The sequence below is a fragment of the Bidens hawaiensis genome, unplaced genomic scaffold (genome assembly GCF_021521415.1).
Source record: "Bidens hawaiensis isolate Kalapana, Puna unplaced genomic scaffold, B.hawaiensis_p1.1 tig00024469_1, whole genome shotgun sequence".
Taxonomy (NCBI): Eukaryota; Viridiplantae; Streptophyta; class Magnoliopsida; order Asterales; family Asteraceae; genus Bidens; species Bidens hawaiensis.
Genome location: NW_027493868.1, coordinates 225,206 through 240,341, shown reverse-complemented (window position 1 = coordinate 240,341; position 15,136 = coordinate 225,206). Strand labels below are relative to the sequence as shown.

Here is a 15,136-nt window from a genome sequence, read left to right as displayed (position 1 = left end):
ATATATTTGCGAAACCTTTTTATCATCAAATCAATAAATAAAATTAAAATCCAAAATAATATATAAATATTAGAAACGAATAATGTAAATTAACCTTGTAATACGGGAGATAAAAGCTAGTTATACATATAACAAAGCAAAAAGGGTGAATAGCAAGGTAGTATTTGGTATATATTGATACCGGTACCATATCCGACCAGTACCGTACCAATAGACATTTGAAACTGAGTTCGGTATTTATACTTTTGGTACCGGTACCGTAAGTATCTAACCGGTAGTGCTGATAGACATTTAGTATCGAAATCGCAAATAACACAACTCAAAAAAGATAACACAAAAACAAAGTTTAGAAATACAACATACAAATACATCAAGTCCCAGATCGATAATCAACACGAATAAAACGACTAACTCTCGTTTATATTAATCAGAAAATCTAACTCAAACAACTTATTACAACTCTCAAACCCTAACTTGGTTTGACTCTTGATGAACCCTAACCTGGTTGCATCAACTTCATATTCTAATGTCTAACCATAATTCGTTTTATATAGACTAACCTAACTTGCTAGTCAAGACATTACCAAATATAATAAAACCCTAATAATTCTTGGGCTGGGCTTTACACTTGGGCCAAACAACAATTGAGCCAACAATCACCCCCCCAATTGTTGTATCCGACTCACCCCTAGTTTCCTACTTGAAATTGGCGGATCTTTAGCTTCACGCTTGTCATCCTTTTCTTGATTCTCCCGAGGCTTGTCTTGATCTCATGCAATGATCTTTGTGCTCCACTTAATTAGCTTGAAGTAACACTTGCTTCGTTTGATCATTCAACGCCTTCTTTTGGGCTTGAATCACTTTCTTGACCACGTGTTTAGTTTCTTGAACACTCTTCTTTGGACTTTGAATTTTGGAACTTGGATCTTTTGGAGTCTGACTCATAACCGGCTTGTCTTCTTTTAGTCCAATACTTTGAAGATCCCGACCTACAAAATTCTTCATTCCAATGATAGCTCGTTTACCGGGACTTGTTATCTTGAGGCTAATCTTGTACAATCGGTTCTTGGTCCTTGTCACCTTCATCAGAAGCTTACCTATATCATCTTTAATGGTTAGCAAATCATGTTTCATGTGAATCTCGCATCCACCTTCCGTTGCTTGACCAAGACTTATGATATTGCACTGTAGGCTCGGGATGTAGTAGACATCGGTCAACAGGCGCTGCTCCCCCGTTTTCCCTTCAATTAAGACCGACCATTTTCCCCGAATATCAATACAAGATTCATCTCTGAACTTCACCGTTCCCGTTTCTTGGTCATTCAATTCATAAAATTACGCTTTATTACCCATCATGTGATTCGATGCTCCGTTGTCGAGATACCAAACATCTTTCTCCATCGGCTCGGTTTCGAAACGCTTTGGAATCGCACCATCTTCATTCAGTAAAACCGTCTTTTGATCACCTTTTATCATAAATAAAGATAGATCAAAATCATCAACTTTGTTCAAGTTAGATTCTTCCTTTTTCTTCATACGTTTCGGACACATAGACGCAAAGTGACCAAACTCATCACAACGGTAACACTGAACCTGTGATCTATCCTTTCTTCCCCTTTGACAATCATTCGTTCTTCTTTGACCCGTATACCTTGACCCACGATGTTGACCATCTCGGTTGTCACAACCATCTTAATCCTCATCATCTCGATCTTGACCTCCGGTTTCACAGCCTCTTCCACGCCCCTGTGAACTCGGCCAACCCTTACCTCTACTACCGGACTGTCATACGACTTGCCTTTGTAACTACTTTCCGATCGATTGAAAAGTAACTGACCTTGTGAATTTGAAGTGCGTTCTCTCCCTCGTAGACGTTCCTCAAATGCCTTAAGTCTTCCAATAGCATTTTCAAACATCAAACTATCAAGATCAACGCTTTACTCGATTGAGGCTACGAGCTGGAAGTATTTGTCCTTGGAACCGTATCCAGTAACTTCTTCACCAAGACATCTTGCTCGAACACATGATCTAGACTCGTTGCCTTTGAAACCATACTTGTTATTTTTCCTACAAACTCGTCAACAGTCTCGTTTTCCGCCATCTTGAGTTTTTCAAATTCACTTTTCAAAGTTAGCAGTCAAGCCTTTTGAACTCGCTCGGCCCCGACATACCGTGCCTTCAAAACCGTCCATATTTCTCTGGCATTCTTGTATTGAGAGATCTGAAGAAGAATATCACCATCCACTACTTGAAACAAAAACGATCTTGCCGTTTTATTCTTCTTCGCATCAATAATCGCACCCTCTTCTGGTTGAACAACTTCCCATAGGTCTTGATCGTCCAAAATCGCTTCCACCAAAATCGCCTATGTGATGTAGTTTGTTCCATTTAACTTTAGAACTTGCAGTGATATCCCCCCACTTGCTTTGGGTTGGATTATCGGTCTTTCTTCGTCACCTGCCATTGACGTCGAACCCCCTTGCTCCACTTTTTTGGAACAAATACAAGATTCCGAACAACTTTTCGGAACCGAACCAACTTGCTCACAAAACTGGTTCACAAATAACTATTGGAAAAATAATTGTGTCCAAGTACAACTTTAATTGCAACACACTTTATTTTTATTTCTTTTCTCTAAATTATTTTCATATAACCTGTTCAAGTCCCAACAACCCCTTTTTTTTTTAATCCTTGACTTTTGTACTCGTTTACCAATTCTTTATTAAAGAAAATCACATAATACGTAAACCAGAATAAAACCTTAGCAACCCAAACTTGGTTGCGCTTATTCCTTTGAACAAAAGCAAACCAAACAACACTTTATGCTTGATTAGATGAGGACCTGAATGAGATCTTCTTGTTCAATCTTGAATTAGAACTGGTGATGAGAACCCAGTGACGCAAGCGAGGACGGCGACCCTATGAACTTGGTCGTCGTCACTGTTTCTTCCCGGTGTAGGTAGTGGCGGTCTTCTTCCCGTCAAGGTTGTGCCTGACTCACACAACAGCGGTAGGATCTTCTTCGTCAGCGTCGGTTTAGTCGATTATCGATTTCTTGAACTTGGCTCTGATACCAATTCAAGTCCCAGATCGATAATCAAACGACTAACTCTCGTTTATATTAATCAGAAAATCTAACTCAAAAAACTAATTACAACTCTCAAACCCTAACTCGGTTTGACTCTTGATTAACCCTAACTTGGTTGCATCAACTTCATATTCTAATGTCTAACCATAACTCGTTTTATATAGACTAACACAACTTGCTAGTCAAGACATTACCATATATAATAAAACCCTAATAATTCTTGGGTTGGGCTTTTCACTTGGGCCAAACAACAATTGAGCCAACAGAAGCGCACAAAAGCCCCCTGATGGAAGTTCAGACAGGATTTCGTATTTATCTTTACAACATTCCTTTTTGTGTGAAAACCGGTCTCAATAAATTGTCTTATAAATTGTTAACTTCTAGTATCTGTCATCAACAATCTATTTGTGTCCGTTTATGTTAAAAAAATATGATGAACATCCTACTCGGTTCGATTATAAATTTTAATGATTCGATTTTGGTTCATAATGATAAAATACTATTCCCAATTTGTTATGGACTCGAGATACGTGGGCCAACTTTCATGAGCTTTACTTCATTTGTGGGTTTCAAATTTCAATAGACATGGCCCAATAAGCATCTTCTCATCTTTGCATGAAGTACAATGAGCTAGGATAATTGTATAGAAACCTAATTAAATCATATCTTCTAGTTAGAGTAAAGATTGTTAAATAAAAATTAACTAGTATATTATATCTAATAGTTTTAAATGTCGCATAAATGCGTTGATCTTGTAAAATTATCGATGAAGAACAAGAACATTACTTGGCTAGACCGATCGACCCACTTCTTCTAAAGAAGCATTACAGGCTCTCTCTCCTATTTCGTTCATTGTTACTTCTAATTGTCTTGCACCATAAGAAGCCCCCTGGAATTGATAGAAACTAAATGGCTAGAAAATAGATAACACAAATGCAGGCATGCAATATATTTCATGTAAAGTATTCAAAGTAGCAAGTCCAAGATCGTTATGATTGTCGCCTTGTGGGCTGAAAGCCAGAAAAGATAACATCCCCAATCCTAGGTATTGGCTCTTATAGCAGCAATAAGTTGCCCAACCTCCTCGGGCAAGCTGTAGCTAACAGTGTCCCCAATGGCAACTTTCGTTCGACTTTTAAAATAGACGTAACAACCGTTTGCATTACAACATGCATAGTAAAATTTACAAATACTTGCGTAGTTAGGTAAATGTTCATTATACCTATGCAAAAAGTCGAGTCGTGTGAAAAGAAAATTAAATATTTTTTCGTTGATTAATTAAAAAAAATTGTCAAATGGGATTCTTTCGAGTTATCAGAACTCGTTTTCAGGGTAATTATCCCTAGTTCTAAATATGTTATGTATGCATATTCTTTTCGGGGTTTTTTTTTTGGTAATTGACTTAGTTATTTTGTATTTATCACCCAAAATTTACCTTATAAACACTAAAGAAGCAAACACAAACTAGTGCAGTATTGCTTATGCAAACACATTGATCAACAGTTGGTGATCAGACTTAAAGCTGAATTAACATAGATGGTAAAAACTGACCTCTAACTCTCTAAACTTAAGTTAACATTAATTTTTTCATATCAGGCAAAATTAACTCGTACATAAACACCAATTCTATTTGTAAATATTAGAATTGAATGTATACTCAATACCTTATTGTAACTTTATCTTAAAAATCCGTTGGGTCTCAACACCTTATTGTAACTTTATACTTTCGATTGTTTAAAGTTTTACTTTTCTGTAAATATTTAACATGCTAAAAAATTACTCGATCATGATGGAACGTAGCCATACAACAGAAAAAATTACTCATGTGGCCCAAGGCTATAACATGCTATAAAGGTAGAAGCTGCAAGCGAATCCCAGCCACAATAAGCCCATAGATAACGATGTCTTCTGAGAGTAACCTACATCAAACAACATTAAAATCTTCAAACATGTTGCATGAGGTACCAAAATTATAAACTTTGTATCCATGTTGCATGTGCTTAACATGATAACACATTCAGTGCCAGTGACAATTTCGACTCATTTACTTATGCATAAATAATAAATAGGAAAAGAAGAAGTATTATTATTAATGCATAGAATCTCTTAAATCATGTTATCCAAAAAATGATTAATTATAATATATCTGTAATCATATATGACAAAATAATACTGATATAAATTTGGACAAAAGGAATTCAAGCCAATCTGACCGGTTCTGACTCGAACAAAAATTACCTGATATGACCTGTTACCCAACCCAACCCGTCCAATTTCTGATAAATACTAACAATTTACAAACGAACATCTTACTTAGTTTTAAGTAGTTGTTGTGGATATTCCACTCAAAATCCCAATGAAGCTCAGGATTTTTAAGTGTCCAATAAGCTCATCCAAATGAAGCATCATCATATACTTGTAACTGTGCTTCACCAAATTCTTGATAATCTGACTGTGTACTGTTGGTTGCATTCCACTCATTTACCCACTCGCCTACAACCCATTCACATATGTAATAATAAAAGTTAAGATTCGCAATAATAACGAGCGAGAGAACAAACTTACCAATAAAAAAAGAGGCCCGTTTGAATCATTGAACGCTTGCAGCTGCGGTTGTCTGTTCTTGAAAATAAACTGGATGTTTTCGGCAGCCGTTTTGTTAACAAAGTAGTTGTCAAAAAGATTATAGTAATGCAAATCTAGTACTAGGTTTGATGGGCCAATGTCGGCTTCGTAAAGTTCAAGAGGATCTGCGTTGCCGATTCTTTGACAAATGATGACATAAGCAGTTGAAGAATATTTTCTGATGATTTGGTAGCCTTGTTTGTAATATGAAATTAAGGCAACGAGTGGAACAGTTGCAGCCGATGGCTCGTTTAGAAGCTCGATTCCTAGCATAGCTGGATGTCTGGCATACCTGTGCAGGCAAATGCTTTTTTATTTTTGCATTATTATCTTGATATGTATAGTTTTTGTAATCATGTTCAATACTTTTACCATTAACAAGATTCGCCTACGTACGCTGCTTGTAAATGAACAGAACAAACATGAACGGGGCATGTTCTTGTTCATTCATTTAACTTTAACAGATAAACAGTTAAATACAAGCAATTAAACGAACGCGGTTTTCTTGTTTGTGTTCACTTGTTAAGAAAATAAGTGTCTTCATGTTCGTTTATGTTCGCTTGTTAATAGTATAAACAGAAGCATCATGAACACAAATGAATGAATGAAATGAACATAGATGAACAAGCATAACAGAGGGTAAAGAAAATAAAAAATAAAACTAGATAAATTGTAGCGGGTGATATGTTAATTCATAAAACTAGACTAAATTGTAACGGGTCAAAAAAAAAACTTTAAATGAACATATAAATGAACAAACTCAAAAAACATAAAGAAATGAACATAAAGGAGCGTAAATGAATGAACGAGACATGTGTTCATGTTTGTTTGTTTAACTAAATTAATGAACAAAAAATTATGTACATGATCATTCACTTATTAAATAAACACATGCACCTGGAAGCTAAAATATCGATGGCATACAACGTCTGTGAAATATACATTGGCCATGATGTGGAACCGTCTCTATTAGCACTATGTTCCATGCCATTTTGAGACCCTGGAGCCGCGTGTAGGTCAATGATGCACTTAATATCATATAACCTACACTAACACAAGCCCAATGAGAACCTAACGTAGAGCGTTAGCAAGAAACAAAAAACAGAGAAATGATTCTCAAATAAGAAGAAACTGATTAAATTCTGAATGCCTAAAACGATTACAAAGTCCTCGTAACTCTATTTGTAGCCCACGGCCCCACGTTATGCCCTTTTTAAGTTTGAAGTTTTGAGCATTTTCTGCTATATTGGCTTCTTCTGCAAAGCTGGTCCATGTAAGAGTCTGCCAACTCTTTATATATATGTTCCTTAATAGAACACAAACTAACAAAATTTAACACTCTTGTAAAAAGGAGAAAGTGAAAATAAGACCTACTGAGCCCACGAGAATGCGTTATCCAAAGCTTCTAAACTCCCACCAATGAAAGGGGCGGGAGGATCGGGATCGAAGGCTATCCACCATCCAACCGGGATTCTAACCATATTTATCCCATGCTTGTTCAGAAACTTGAAGTCTTGTGAAGTGACAAAGCTGTTTCTATGCCTCTGAAGTTATCACAAACTAATAATATACTGATGATGTTTAATGATGAAAAGGTTGTAAAAATATACGCTTGTTACAACATATGTTACCGTAAGAACTTGTTTGGCTTTATTGTGGCCTAGTCCGTTAGCAAGCTGGTAATCTCCATGGATTACATTAGATACAATTATCATCTCAAATGTGGCTGCATTATCATCCCACCCTGGAACCCCATGATAGTCTGCAGTGATATCATTTGTTGTTGAAACCTAAACACAAATACAATAAAAATAAAAGAAAATATTGCTAAATATTTAAACTAAAGAAATGTATGACTGTATGAGGATGAGAATGAACCTGTAGATAGCTTCCACTTGCTACATGTTTTATATGAACTCTGTCTCTTTCATTTCTTTCAAGGTAGAATGTTTCGGTTAATGATGGTGTACTTGCAGTTGCGGAGACGATGTTGTTTTTGGTGTCGTAGGTAATGAAATTTCCTTGAGATGTTCGGAGATGAAACTCTGTACTAGAAACTCTCCATAACTGCACAAACAATTAAATCGATATTAACATATGTTGAGATTATTTCATAAAATTTTGACACATTTTCAAAAACGTTCGTTATGTTTTACCTTTAAAAATCATGCTTAACATCCTTTATGCTAACTTTTTCTAACATATTACCTCCTTTACACTAACTGTCATTAAAAAGTCTGTCACTTTTTTTTTTGAAAATGACAATTAGTGTAAAGAACGTAATATGCTACAAAAGCTTAACATAAATTTTGTATAAACGTAAATGATGTTTTCTGTAAGTTTGTCTAAATTTATTATTCGTGTATTTAATGAGTGCAAATATACCCGAAAGGTTTCCCATGAAGACGGAGAATCTCTGTCGACGGTAAGCTTCATGCCATCACCCTTTTCCGCAGAAATGTACTTGTGCAATGTCACTGATCTAAATTGGACCTCTGTACCATCCTGAATAAATAGTTATAATGTCTTTTCGAAAAAAATTATGAAATGAAATCTTAAGTGGAACTCACAATCATATCTGTGTTAGGAATTTCATCAAACAGTGAGGGCTTAATCCAACCTTCTATAACCAACCATCCTCCCAAATTCACTCCTCGTACCTTTGAGTTCCTGCGTAATCCTTCAACTTCACAGTATAAATATATACAAAAATAAGTATACATACAAGTAAAAATAATTAATAAAGAATAACAAGTCAAGCCCGATTTTGAAAAACTATGACGAGCCAAAAGAGCAAACCTGAGTAAGCAATAGAGACGATCAACCAGACCGAGAGTGAGAAAACAAATACTGATTTGCATAAAATGAATTCCATGAAAGTTGATGGTGACAAAATTTCAAGAATTTTGGTACCTTAAAGATGGAGAAGAATCTGTTATTGGTTCTTTGCTTAAATCTTAGTTAATCCGAAAACACCATGAAATTGAAATCCAACCATGAAGCAACCTCTGTTTCCTAATTAAACAATTGCATTTTTTGAATCCAAAAAGTAGACAAGAAGAAGAAGAAGCAAAGAACAAAATAACTTATTTTTATTGCAACCAATAAAAATACTTGTACTTTTACTTTATGCAATTTCATTTTAACATATAAGTAACTTTACTAACTTTCATCTATGTTGTTTCACCAATAACATTTGTAGTTTTGAATTCATTGTGAATGACAATCCAAGTAATTTTACTTTCATTTATGTTGTTTCAAAATAATTTATAAAATTCTTATTGGTGTATGGCAATCGCATTCAACTGTTCATTAGCTAGGCAAAACTACTTTTCTGTTAGACTGGAATTGTTCTTATTAGCAAATTTGCTATCATTCCGCTTAGTTTTTCAAATTTCTAATTTGAATACATATATGATAATGTACCATGTGATAGGATCATAAATCATAAGTACACAAAACATTTTTAATTATTATTCTAAGAAAGCCCCAAATTACTCAATCAATGAAAATAATATGACACATGTTTCCAAACTTCATGTTTGCACTATTCCTTCATAAGAAAACACTTGGCTAGTTGGCTTAAATGCTTACATGTTTTTACTTAGTATTAATCATTTTGTTTGTATATACCAATTCATGGTTGAGACCAGATATATCATAGGAAACAATATGACACATGTTTCCAAAGTAGTATAACTTTCTGACTTCACTTTAGGTACACTTAGTTTGTTTTGATCAATCTATAGCTAACATAAACATGTATACTCAATTCAAACTCCCTCTAGTTCAATTCTCGGCCCGAACGAAGAGCTCTTCATTCCTCGACCATATACGCTTGCACTCGATCCCGATCCTCTACGCTCGACACTCGGATCCACAAAGCAAGCCGGCCCCATCGAAACCGATCTCCTCATTGGTTCTAGTTTTCGGCTACAATTGTTTGCCAAATCACGCTCCACCCTAACCCCACCATTTGTACCGATTTCTTCCTCCGCACTTGATTCAACCGAATTTCGGTCAGTCTGACCGACACTGACCACGGGTGCTCGACACAAAGGGCAGTTTTTGTGCGATCGCAGCCACGTACCGATACATTCAACGTGAAAAGCGTGACCGCACTTGGGCAAAAGCCGAAGGCGATCGTCGTCTTGAAAGACGCCCAAACAAACAGGACAGTCGGAGTCGATCAAACCGTCGTCTTTTCTGTATTTAAATATCTCCAGTGAGTCGATCACGGACTCCTCCAGACCGACCGTGTTAATCAACCAAATCGGGTGAAACACGACGTCTGGTTCATGTTCCTCATGGATCATATCTTGATGAGGAGTTGCATTCGCATTCGGTTGGGTGTTAATAATAATAATTCTCCTACGTCGTCTGGCACCGCATATTTTGGACACGAAGATGTAGCAAACGAAGCCGAAAGTTGCAACAAGAGCACATATGGTGAAGACTTTGAGCAGCGAAAAGGAGCGGTGTTCATGATGATCATCGTGGCAGTCATCTTTAGGATTACAGAGGTCATGAACTGTGATTCGTAGAGTCTTTCTGTGGAGACTTGACATTGTAAGATGACAGAGGAGATTGTTAAGAGTTTCAGAACATAAAGTAATGTGGTGACTTTAAGGAAGGATGTACTTCCACTGGGACTTTGTGGACTGTGTTTGGAAGAGTTTCCGCGTTAAGGAAGAGATTTTTTTTTTAATGTAATTAAATAAATCAAATAAAAATAGATTTCTTTTAGGAAATGCATCATCCTTAACCAGTAAACTAATTTGGTTTGAAACACTATTTAAAAAAAAATATTATAAAATTCATCATAAATAGCCAAACCATTTGCTACCACAATCTAGTTTGCTATCTTTCACCGTACCCACATGTCATTCATGCATTGGTTCAAATTATAAGTTATTTTTTCTTTTGTTTACATACTAATTAATTTTAACACTAAAATTGTTTTTTCTTAATAACTTTTAATAAATAAGTATTTAAAAAAATCTAAAAACACAGTATTGTTTAGCTTTTTTTGTAAACACACAAATATAAATTTTATTAAAAAACATAATATTGCAAAAAAAAATATTTTTATAATAAACTAAATATTAATCATTACTGATATACATTATCCGACACTTGTAAACTCGGTATAGGTTCATAAAATTTTTCAATCCTCATTTTTTATTATTTACCTTTTTCATTATATGTGTTTTATATTTTTATTACAATATGCATCTATTGTTGGTTAATGCGTCCGAATCCGACAACGTGTCAGATGTCAGTTAACGCATCAGACGCTGGTTAACGTGTTCGAAGTTGGTAAACGTGTCCAGCGTCCAAAACCGGTCAACGCGTACAGTGCTGGTTAAACGCGTTCAAAGTCGATAAAAATCTTCTATGAAAAAATAAAGGTAAAATGGTCATTCAGTAACTTAATTTTAATAAAATGGATAAATATGTAATATATATATTTTAGGAAGGGAATATGCAATTGATTTTTTAGTTTTGAGAAATACATAATTAAGAATCTTATGAATGTGAAATATGTAATTGATTTTTTTTTACTTGGGAGTAAAGACGTAATTGAGGAGCTTAACAACACTAGAAAATATGTAAATGCCCGCTTATATTATAAATAAAGCATTTAATTAATCAAGATATGATGACATAAAAATACTACAACTAAAGCAAAATGACTGTAAACATAATCTTTGGAATATATTTTATTAATTCAAAATTCAATTTACCTCACCCAAACCATCAACTGAAACCATATGATTGGTTCTCATGATTGAAAAAACCCTTTGGCTAATCAGTAAGAAAATTGGATCATATTCAGTGCAGGACAAATAAACTACCAGATGCAAGTAAACAGGAATGGAATCAGAAAGCTAGAATCAATTAAAAAATTATATGTAGTAGACCAACTAAATGTTGCTTTCTAGTAAGATGAAGGGATTTCAAACCAATAAACCAAGTGACAGTTGATCCAACTGAACAACCAAACCTACCATCTTTATATACTTTTCTGATTTCCATATCACCACAATTCAGTAACACTCACTGCTTACATAATCATCAACCTCAAAATACATTCTACCAGACCTGTGGGTACAAACCCGGTTCCAGTTCCACCTCTACCCAGGCCTGATCCGGTCAAAACCCAACAAAACCAGTCAAAACCTGGACAAAGACCCAACCATACCTGGAACCGGTTCCTAAAAAAAACCCGGTTGCCCACCTCTACAGGGGATTGGGACGTTTGGGTTGAAGGTACAAGTTCAGCTCAGGTCAGATATCCTTTATCCACACATGTTAGAACAGGGGATTGAAATTTGGCCTCCTATTGTGCGTGAAATTGGTGAACACTGCCAAATGGCCCAAATTGGCTTATGCACATAAATTGTATGTATATTCAATAGCATTCCTCTTTATGTTAAAATATAAAACTGGAAGCCGGTTTGAGTTTATAGACATTAAATTTCCAATTTGGATATCACGAGTCGGTCTCCACCTTATGTATCGCTTGAGTTAGATTCTAACTGGGTTGGACAAGATCACAAAGCAAAGGAGGCCTAATTTTAATCAGATGTGGACATAAATGTTGAATACAAAATGAAAACAATCAGATACATAGAAAGAACAAGACACCAGTATATAGTATATGATTCGGGGTATCTTTTAACGAGCACAGGGCAACACGTAATTTACTAAAAGGAGACAGTGTAATCTGTTATTACAATTTACTACAAAAAGATGCATTACCAAGGAATAAAAATTCAAAAGAACAAAAACTCATATGTAATTTACTAATATAATTTAGTACAAATAGATGCATAACAAAAAATTAAATAACTAACCTGCCACATACCAGTTTCTTAATTAGGAGCAATTTGGTTCAATCCATGTGTAAGGCAAATTATACCAATAAGTTACAGATAAATCAAAACCGAAACTTTCTTGGACATTTTTGTCATCAAATGTGTGAAACTTGCGTGTTTCGAGAGAATAGAACACTATCTTGGTGCCCTTGCTCCGTAATAACCTTGGAAAGTAGATCTTGTTTCCCATTTGTGACGCTTTGGCTTCAAGGCAGATGCATGAATCTTCAGAAATATATATCATATGCTTTCCTAAATCATCTATTTTCTCCCACTCTTTTGTTGACTCATTTAGTTTGAACACCTCAACAGATTCTCCAAGATCATTCACGATAATAAGTAAAAGATGTTCACCACATTTTGATAGATAGTACTCTGTGTGAGATCCGCGAACTCTAGGGACTTTGTGTTTAACAACATCCAAAGAATAACCTTCACCAATGTCTCTAAGAGTAAGAATTTTATCATTGTTACACAAAGCCCAAATATCTCGGCCACTAAATGCTGGAAAGCGAAAACAATATGGTGGTATATCGAAACGGTAAGTGTGCCATGATGATGCTTCCTGAGACACAAAGTGGACACAAACAAAATGTGATGCACATCCAACAACCATACATTCGGTGGAAGTAGGTGGTGCTGAAAAACAAAGGCTTTCAAAGTAATAAGGTGCCGCTGGAAGCTTGCAGATATTACTTGTAAATGGGTTAAATAACAACAGCTCGCAATCATTAACATTAATCATCAACCAACCAAACCTAGAACATAATATCTCGCAACTACCATTGAGTTCTTGAGGTGTTTCTATAAAATATTTGTCACCGCATATCGGATCTATAAAAGTGATCTTGCCTCGGGATGTGTCTAACAGCATCAGCCATGGTGAATAAGTTTGCCATCTCGTTAAGGGTGCCGCTAAATAACAACGCTTGCATGTGGCACGGAAGTTCATGTATTCAACACCAAAACAACTCTCCATAATCGTTTCCAAAATATGAAAGGGAATACTGAGCAGGTGCACCTCATTTGTGCTATCAAATTCAGTCTCATCACTGTTAGTGGATGCTGTGATTATCTCAATGTCCTTGTCATGTTTAGCTATAAGATAGTCGGCTTCTAACCTATACAAAATATCACAATAAGTAAACATATGCCTGCAAAAAAAAATGCAACTTAAATAAACACAAACAATACCTGCAGTCAATCATTGGAGATATAGGCATGGTTCTATCCTTGACATGGAAGGAGCTGCCCATCCCACCAAGAATATGAGCACAGCCCTCAATCTGTGAGGCACTCGCGGACTTGCAGAATAACACCGAGTGTGAGTAATCACTAGATAATTTCATGAAAAATATTGCATTTTTCAGATTCTCCATTTTCTCCAATATCATACCAGTCATGTCGGCCAGTTTAACCTCACATATCATAATACGAGTCATATCCGGTTTCAACAAATGCACCTCAGCAATTCTCGTTCCATTATGAGCATGTAATTCAATGTAGAACAATTCTTTAGAACATCCTAACAAAAAGGAATAGAGTGTGTGAGAAGTAAAAGGAGAAGCAGCGGCACGCTAAGTGGTGGATCTATAAGAAAAATTGAGGGGTAGCACTGGCGAAAAAACTAAGGGGAAAAAAAGCTTTTACAAGTTGAGAAGTAGCGCGGGCTACCCATCAACCTCCGCCCCTGCCGTAGGGAACGGGTTTGATGTGTTAATCATCATCAGGTGGTGTGGTGTGGTGTGGTGTCTAGATAGGTCATATACTCTTTAAAATAGATATATGGCTAATTAATAATAATTTAGTGAATGTGACTTTTATGGATTAAGCACCTGTTTGTTTCTAAACAAATTCGATCTATCCTTGGTGGACTAATTATTTACCTTTAACCAAAATATCAGGAGGAGGAGATGGCAGACAAAACTTCAAGTTGATATTATAAGATTCCAGTTCCTCGGCAATAAACGATATCTGCTTTGCCTCCATCTCCATCTAATCTAAGATGTTCATTAAAATAATAATTATTATTATTATTACTTGTAATCGTTTTCAATTCAGATATGAAACAGTAACGAGATATATAAATAATAGAAAAGCAACCCGATGGCAATGGCAGAGAAGAAGACTAAGAGATCCTCCGAATCCCAGCGGTTGATTTTATAGCAGATAGATCAAATAAACCTAATTCGTGACTCAGTATTATTATTTTCAACTGCCAAGATAATAATCATAATAATAATATTTATAAGGATGTCAAAGCCCATCAAACTTGGCCCGCAATTCTCGATTTCATAACAAATTCCAATCAAATATTATCTATATCACATTATTATAATAATTAGTTTTAGAGCCCGTGTCACACACGGGATAATTCAAATTATAAAATCAGAAGTAAAGCAAATAATTGCATAACGTATATGAAAAAAAATGTATTACATCTATGCTTGTATCTATACAATGTGTACATAAATTGATTTTATTTATATCACAAAATGATTTTTTTAAACGAACTTAATAAAAAAATACACGTGCAAAAACG

The 15,136-nt window shown here is 35.4% G+C and overlaps 2 protein-coding genes and 1 pseudogene across 3 annotated transcripts; all 3 read right to left on the bottom strand.

Annotated features, from left to right (window-relative positions):
- Window positions 1-4,934: 4,934 nt before the first annotated feature.
- LOC143569413 (putative glucan 1,3-beta-glucosidase A) lies at window positions 4,935-8,588 on the bottom strand (annotated as a pseudogene). Its single transcript, XR_013141732.1, has 10 exons — window positions 8,513-8,588; window positions 8,284-8,399; window positions 8,099-8,218; window positions 7,592-7,780; window positions 7,345-7,503; window positions 7,088-7,257; window positions 6,611-6,757; window positions 5,659-6,005; window positions 5,395-5,587; window positions 4,935-5,007 (listed from the first exon to the last, which is right to left on the bottom strand). The product of XR_013141732.1 is annotated as a putative glucan 1,3-beta-glucosidase A (transcript).
- Window positions 8,589-9,486: 898 nt separating this feature from the next.
- On the bottom strand, window positions 9,487-10,281 carry LOC143569412 (E3 ubiquitin-protein ligase RING1-like). Its single transcript, XM_077055336.1, has one exon. It carries the CDS (start codon window positions 10,279-10,281, stop codon window positions 9,487-9,489), a length of 795 nt encoding a protein of 264 aa, XP_076911451.1.
- Window positions 10,282-12,595: 2,314 nt separating this feature from the next.
- Window positions 12,596-14,589, bottom strand: LOC143569411 (F-box/kelch-repeat protein At1g57790-like). Its single transcript, XM_077055335.1, has 3 exons — window positions 14,481-14,589; window positions 13,789-14,119; window positions 12,596-13,715 (listed from the first exon to the last, which is right to left on the bottom strand). The coding sequence occupies exons 1-3, from the start codon at window positions 14,587-14,589 to the stop codon at window positions 12,596-12,598; spliced, it is 1,560 nt and encodes a 519-aa protein (XP_076911450.1).
- Window positions 14,590-15,136: the final 547 nt, after the last annotated feature.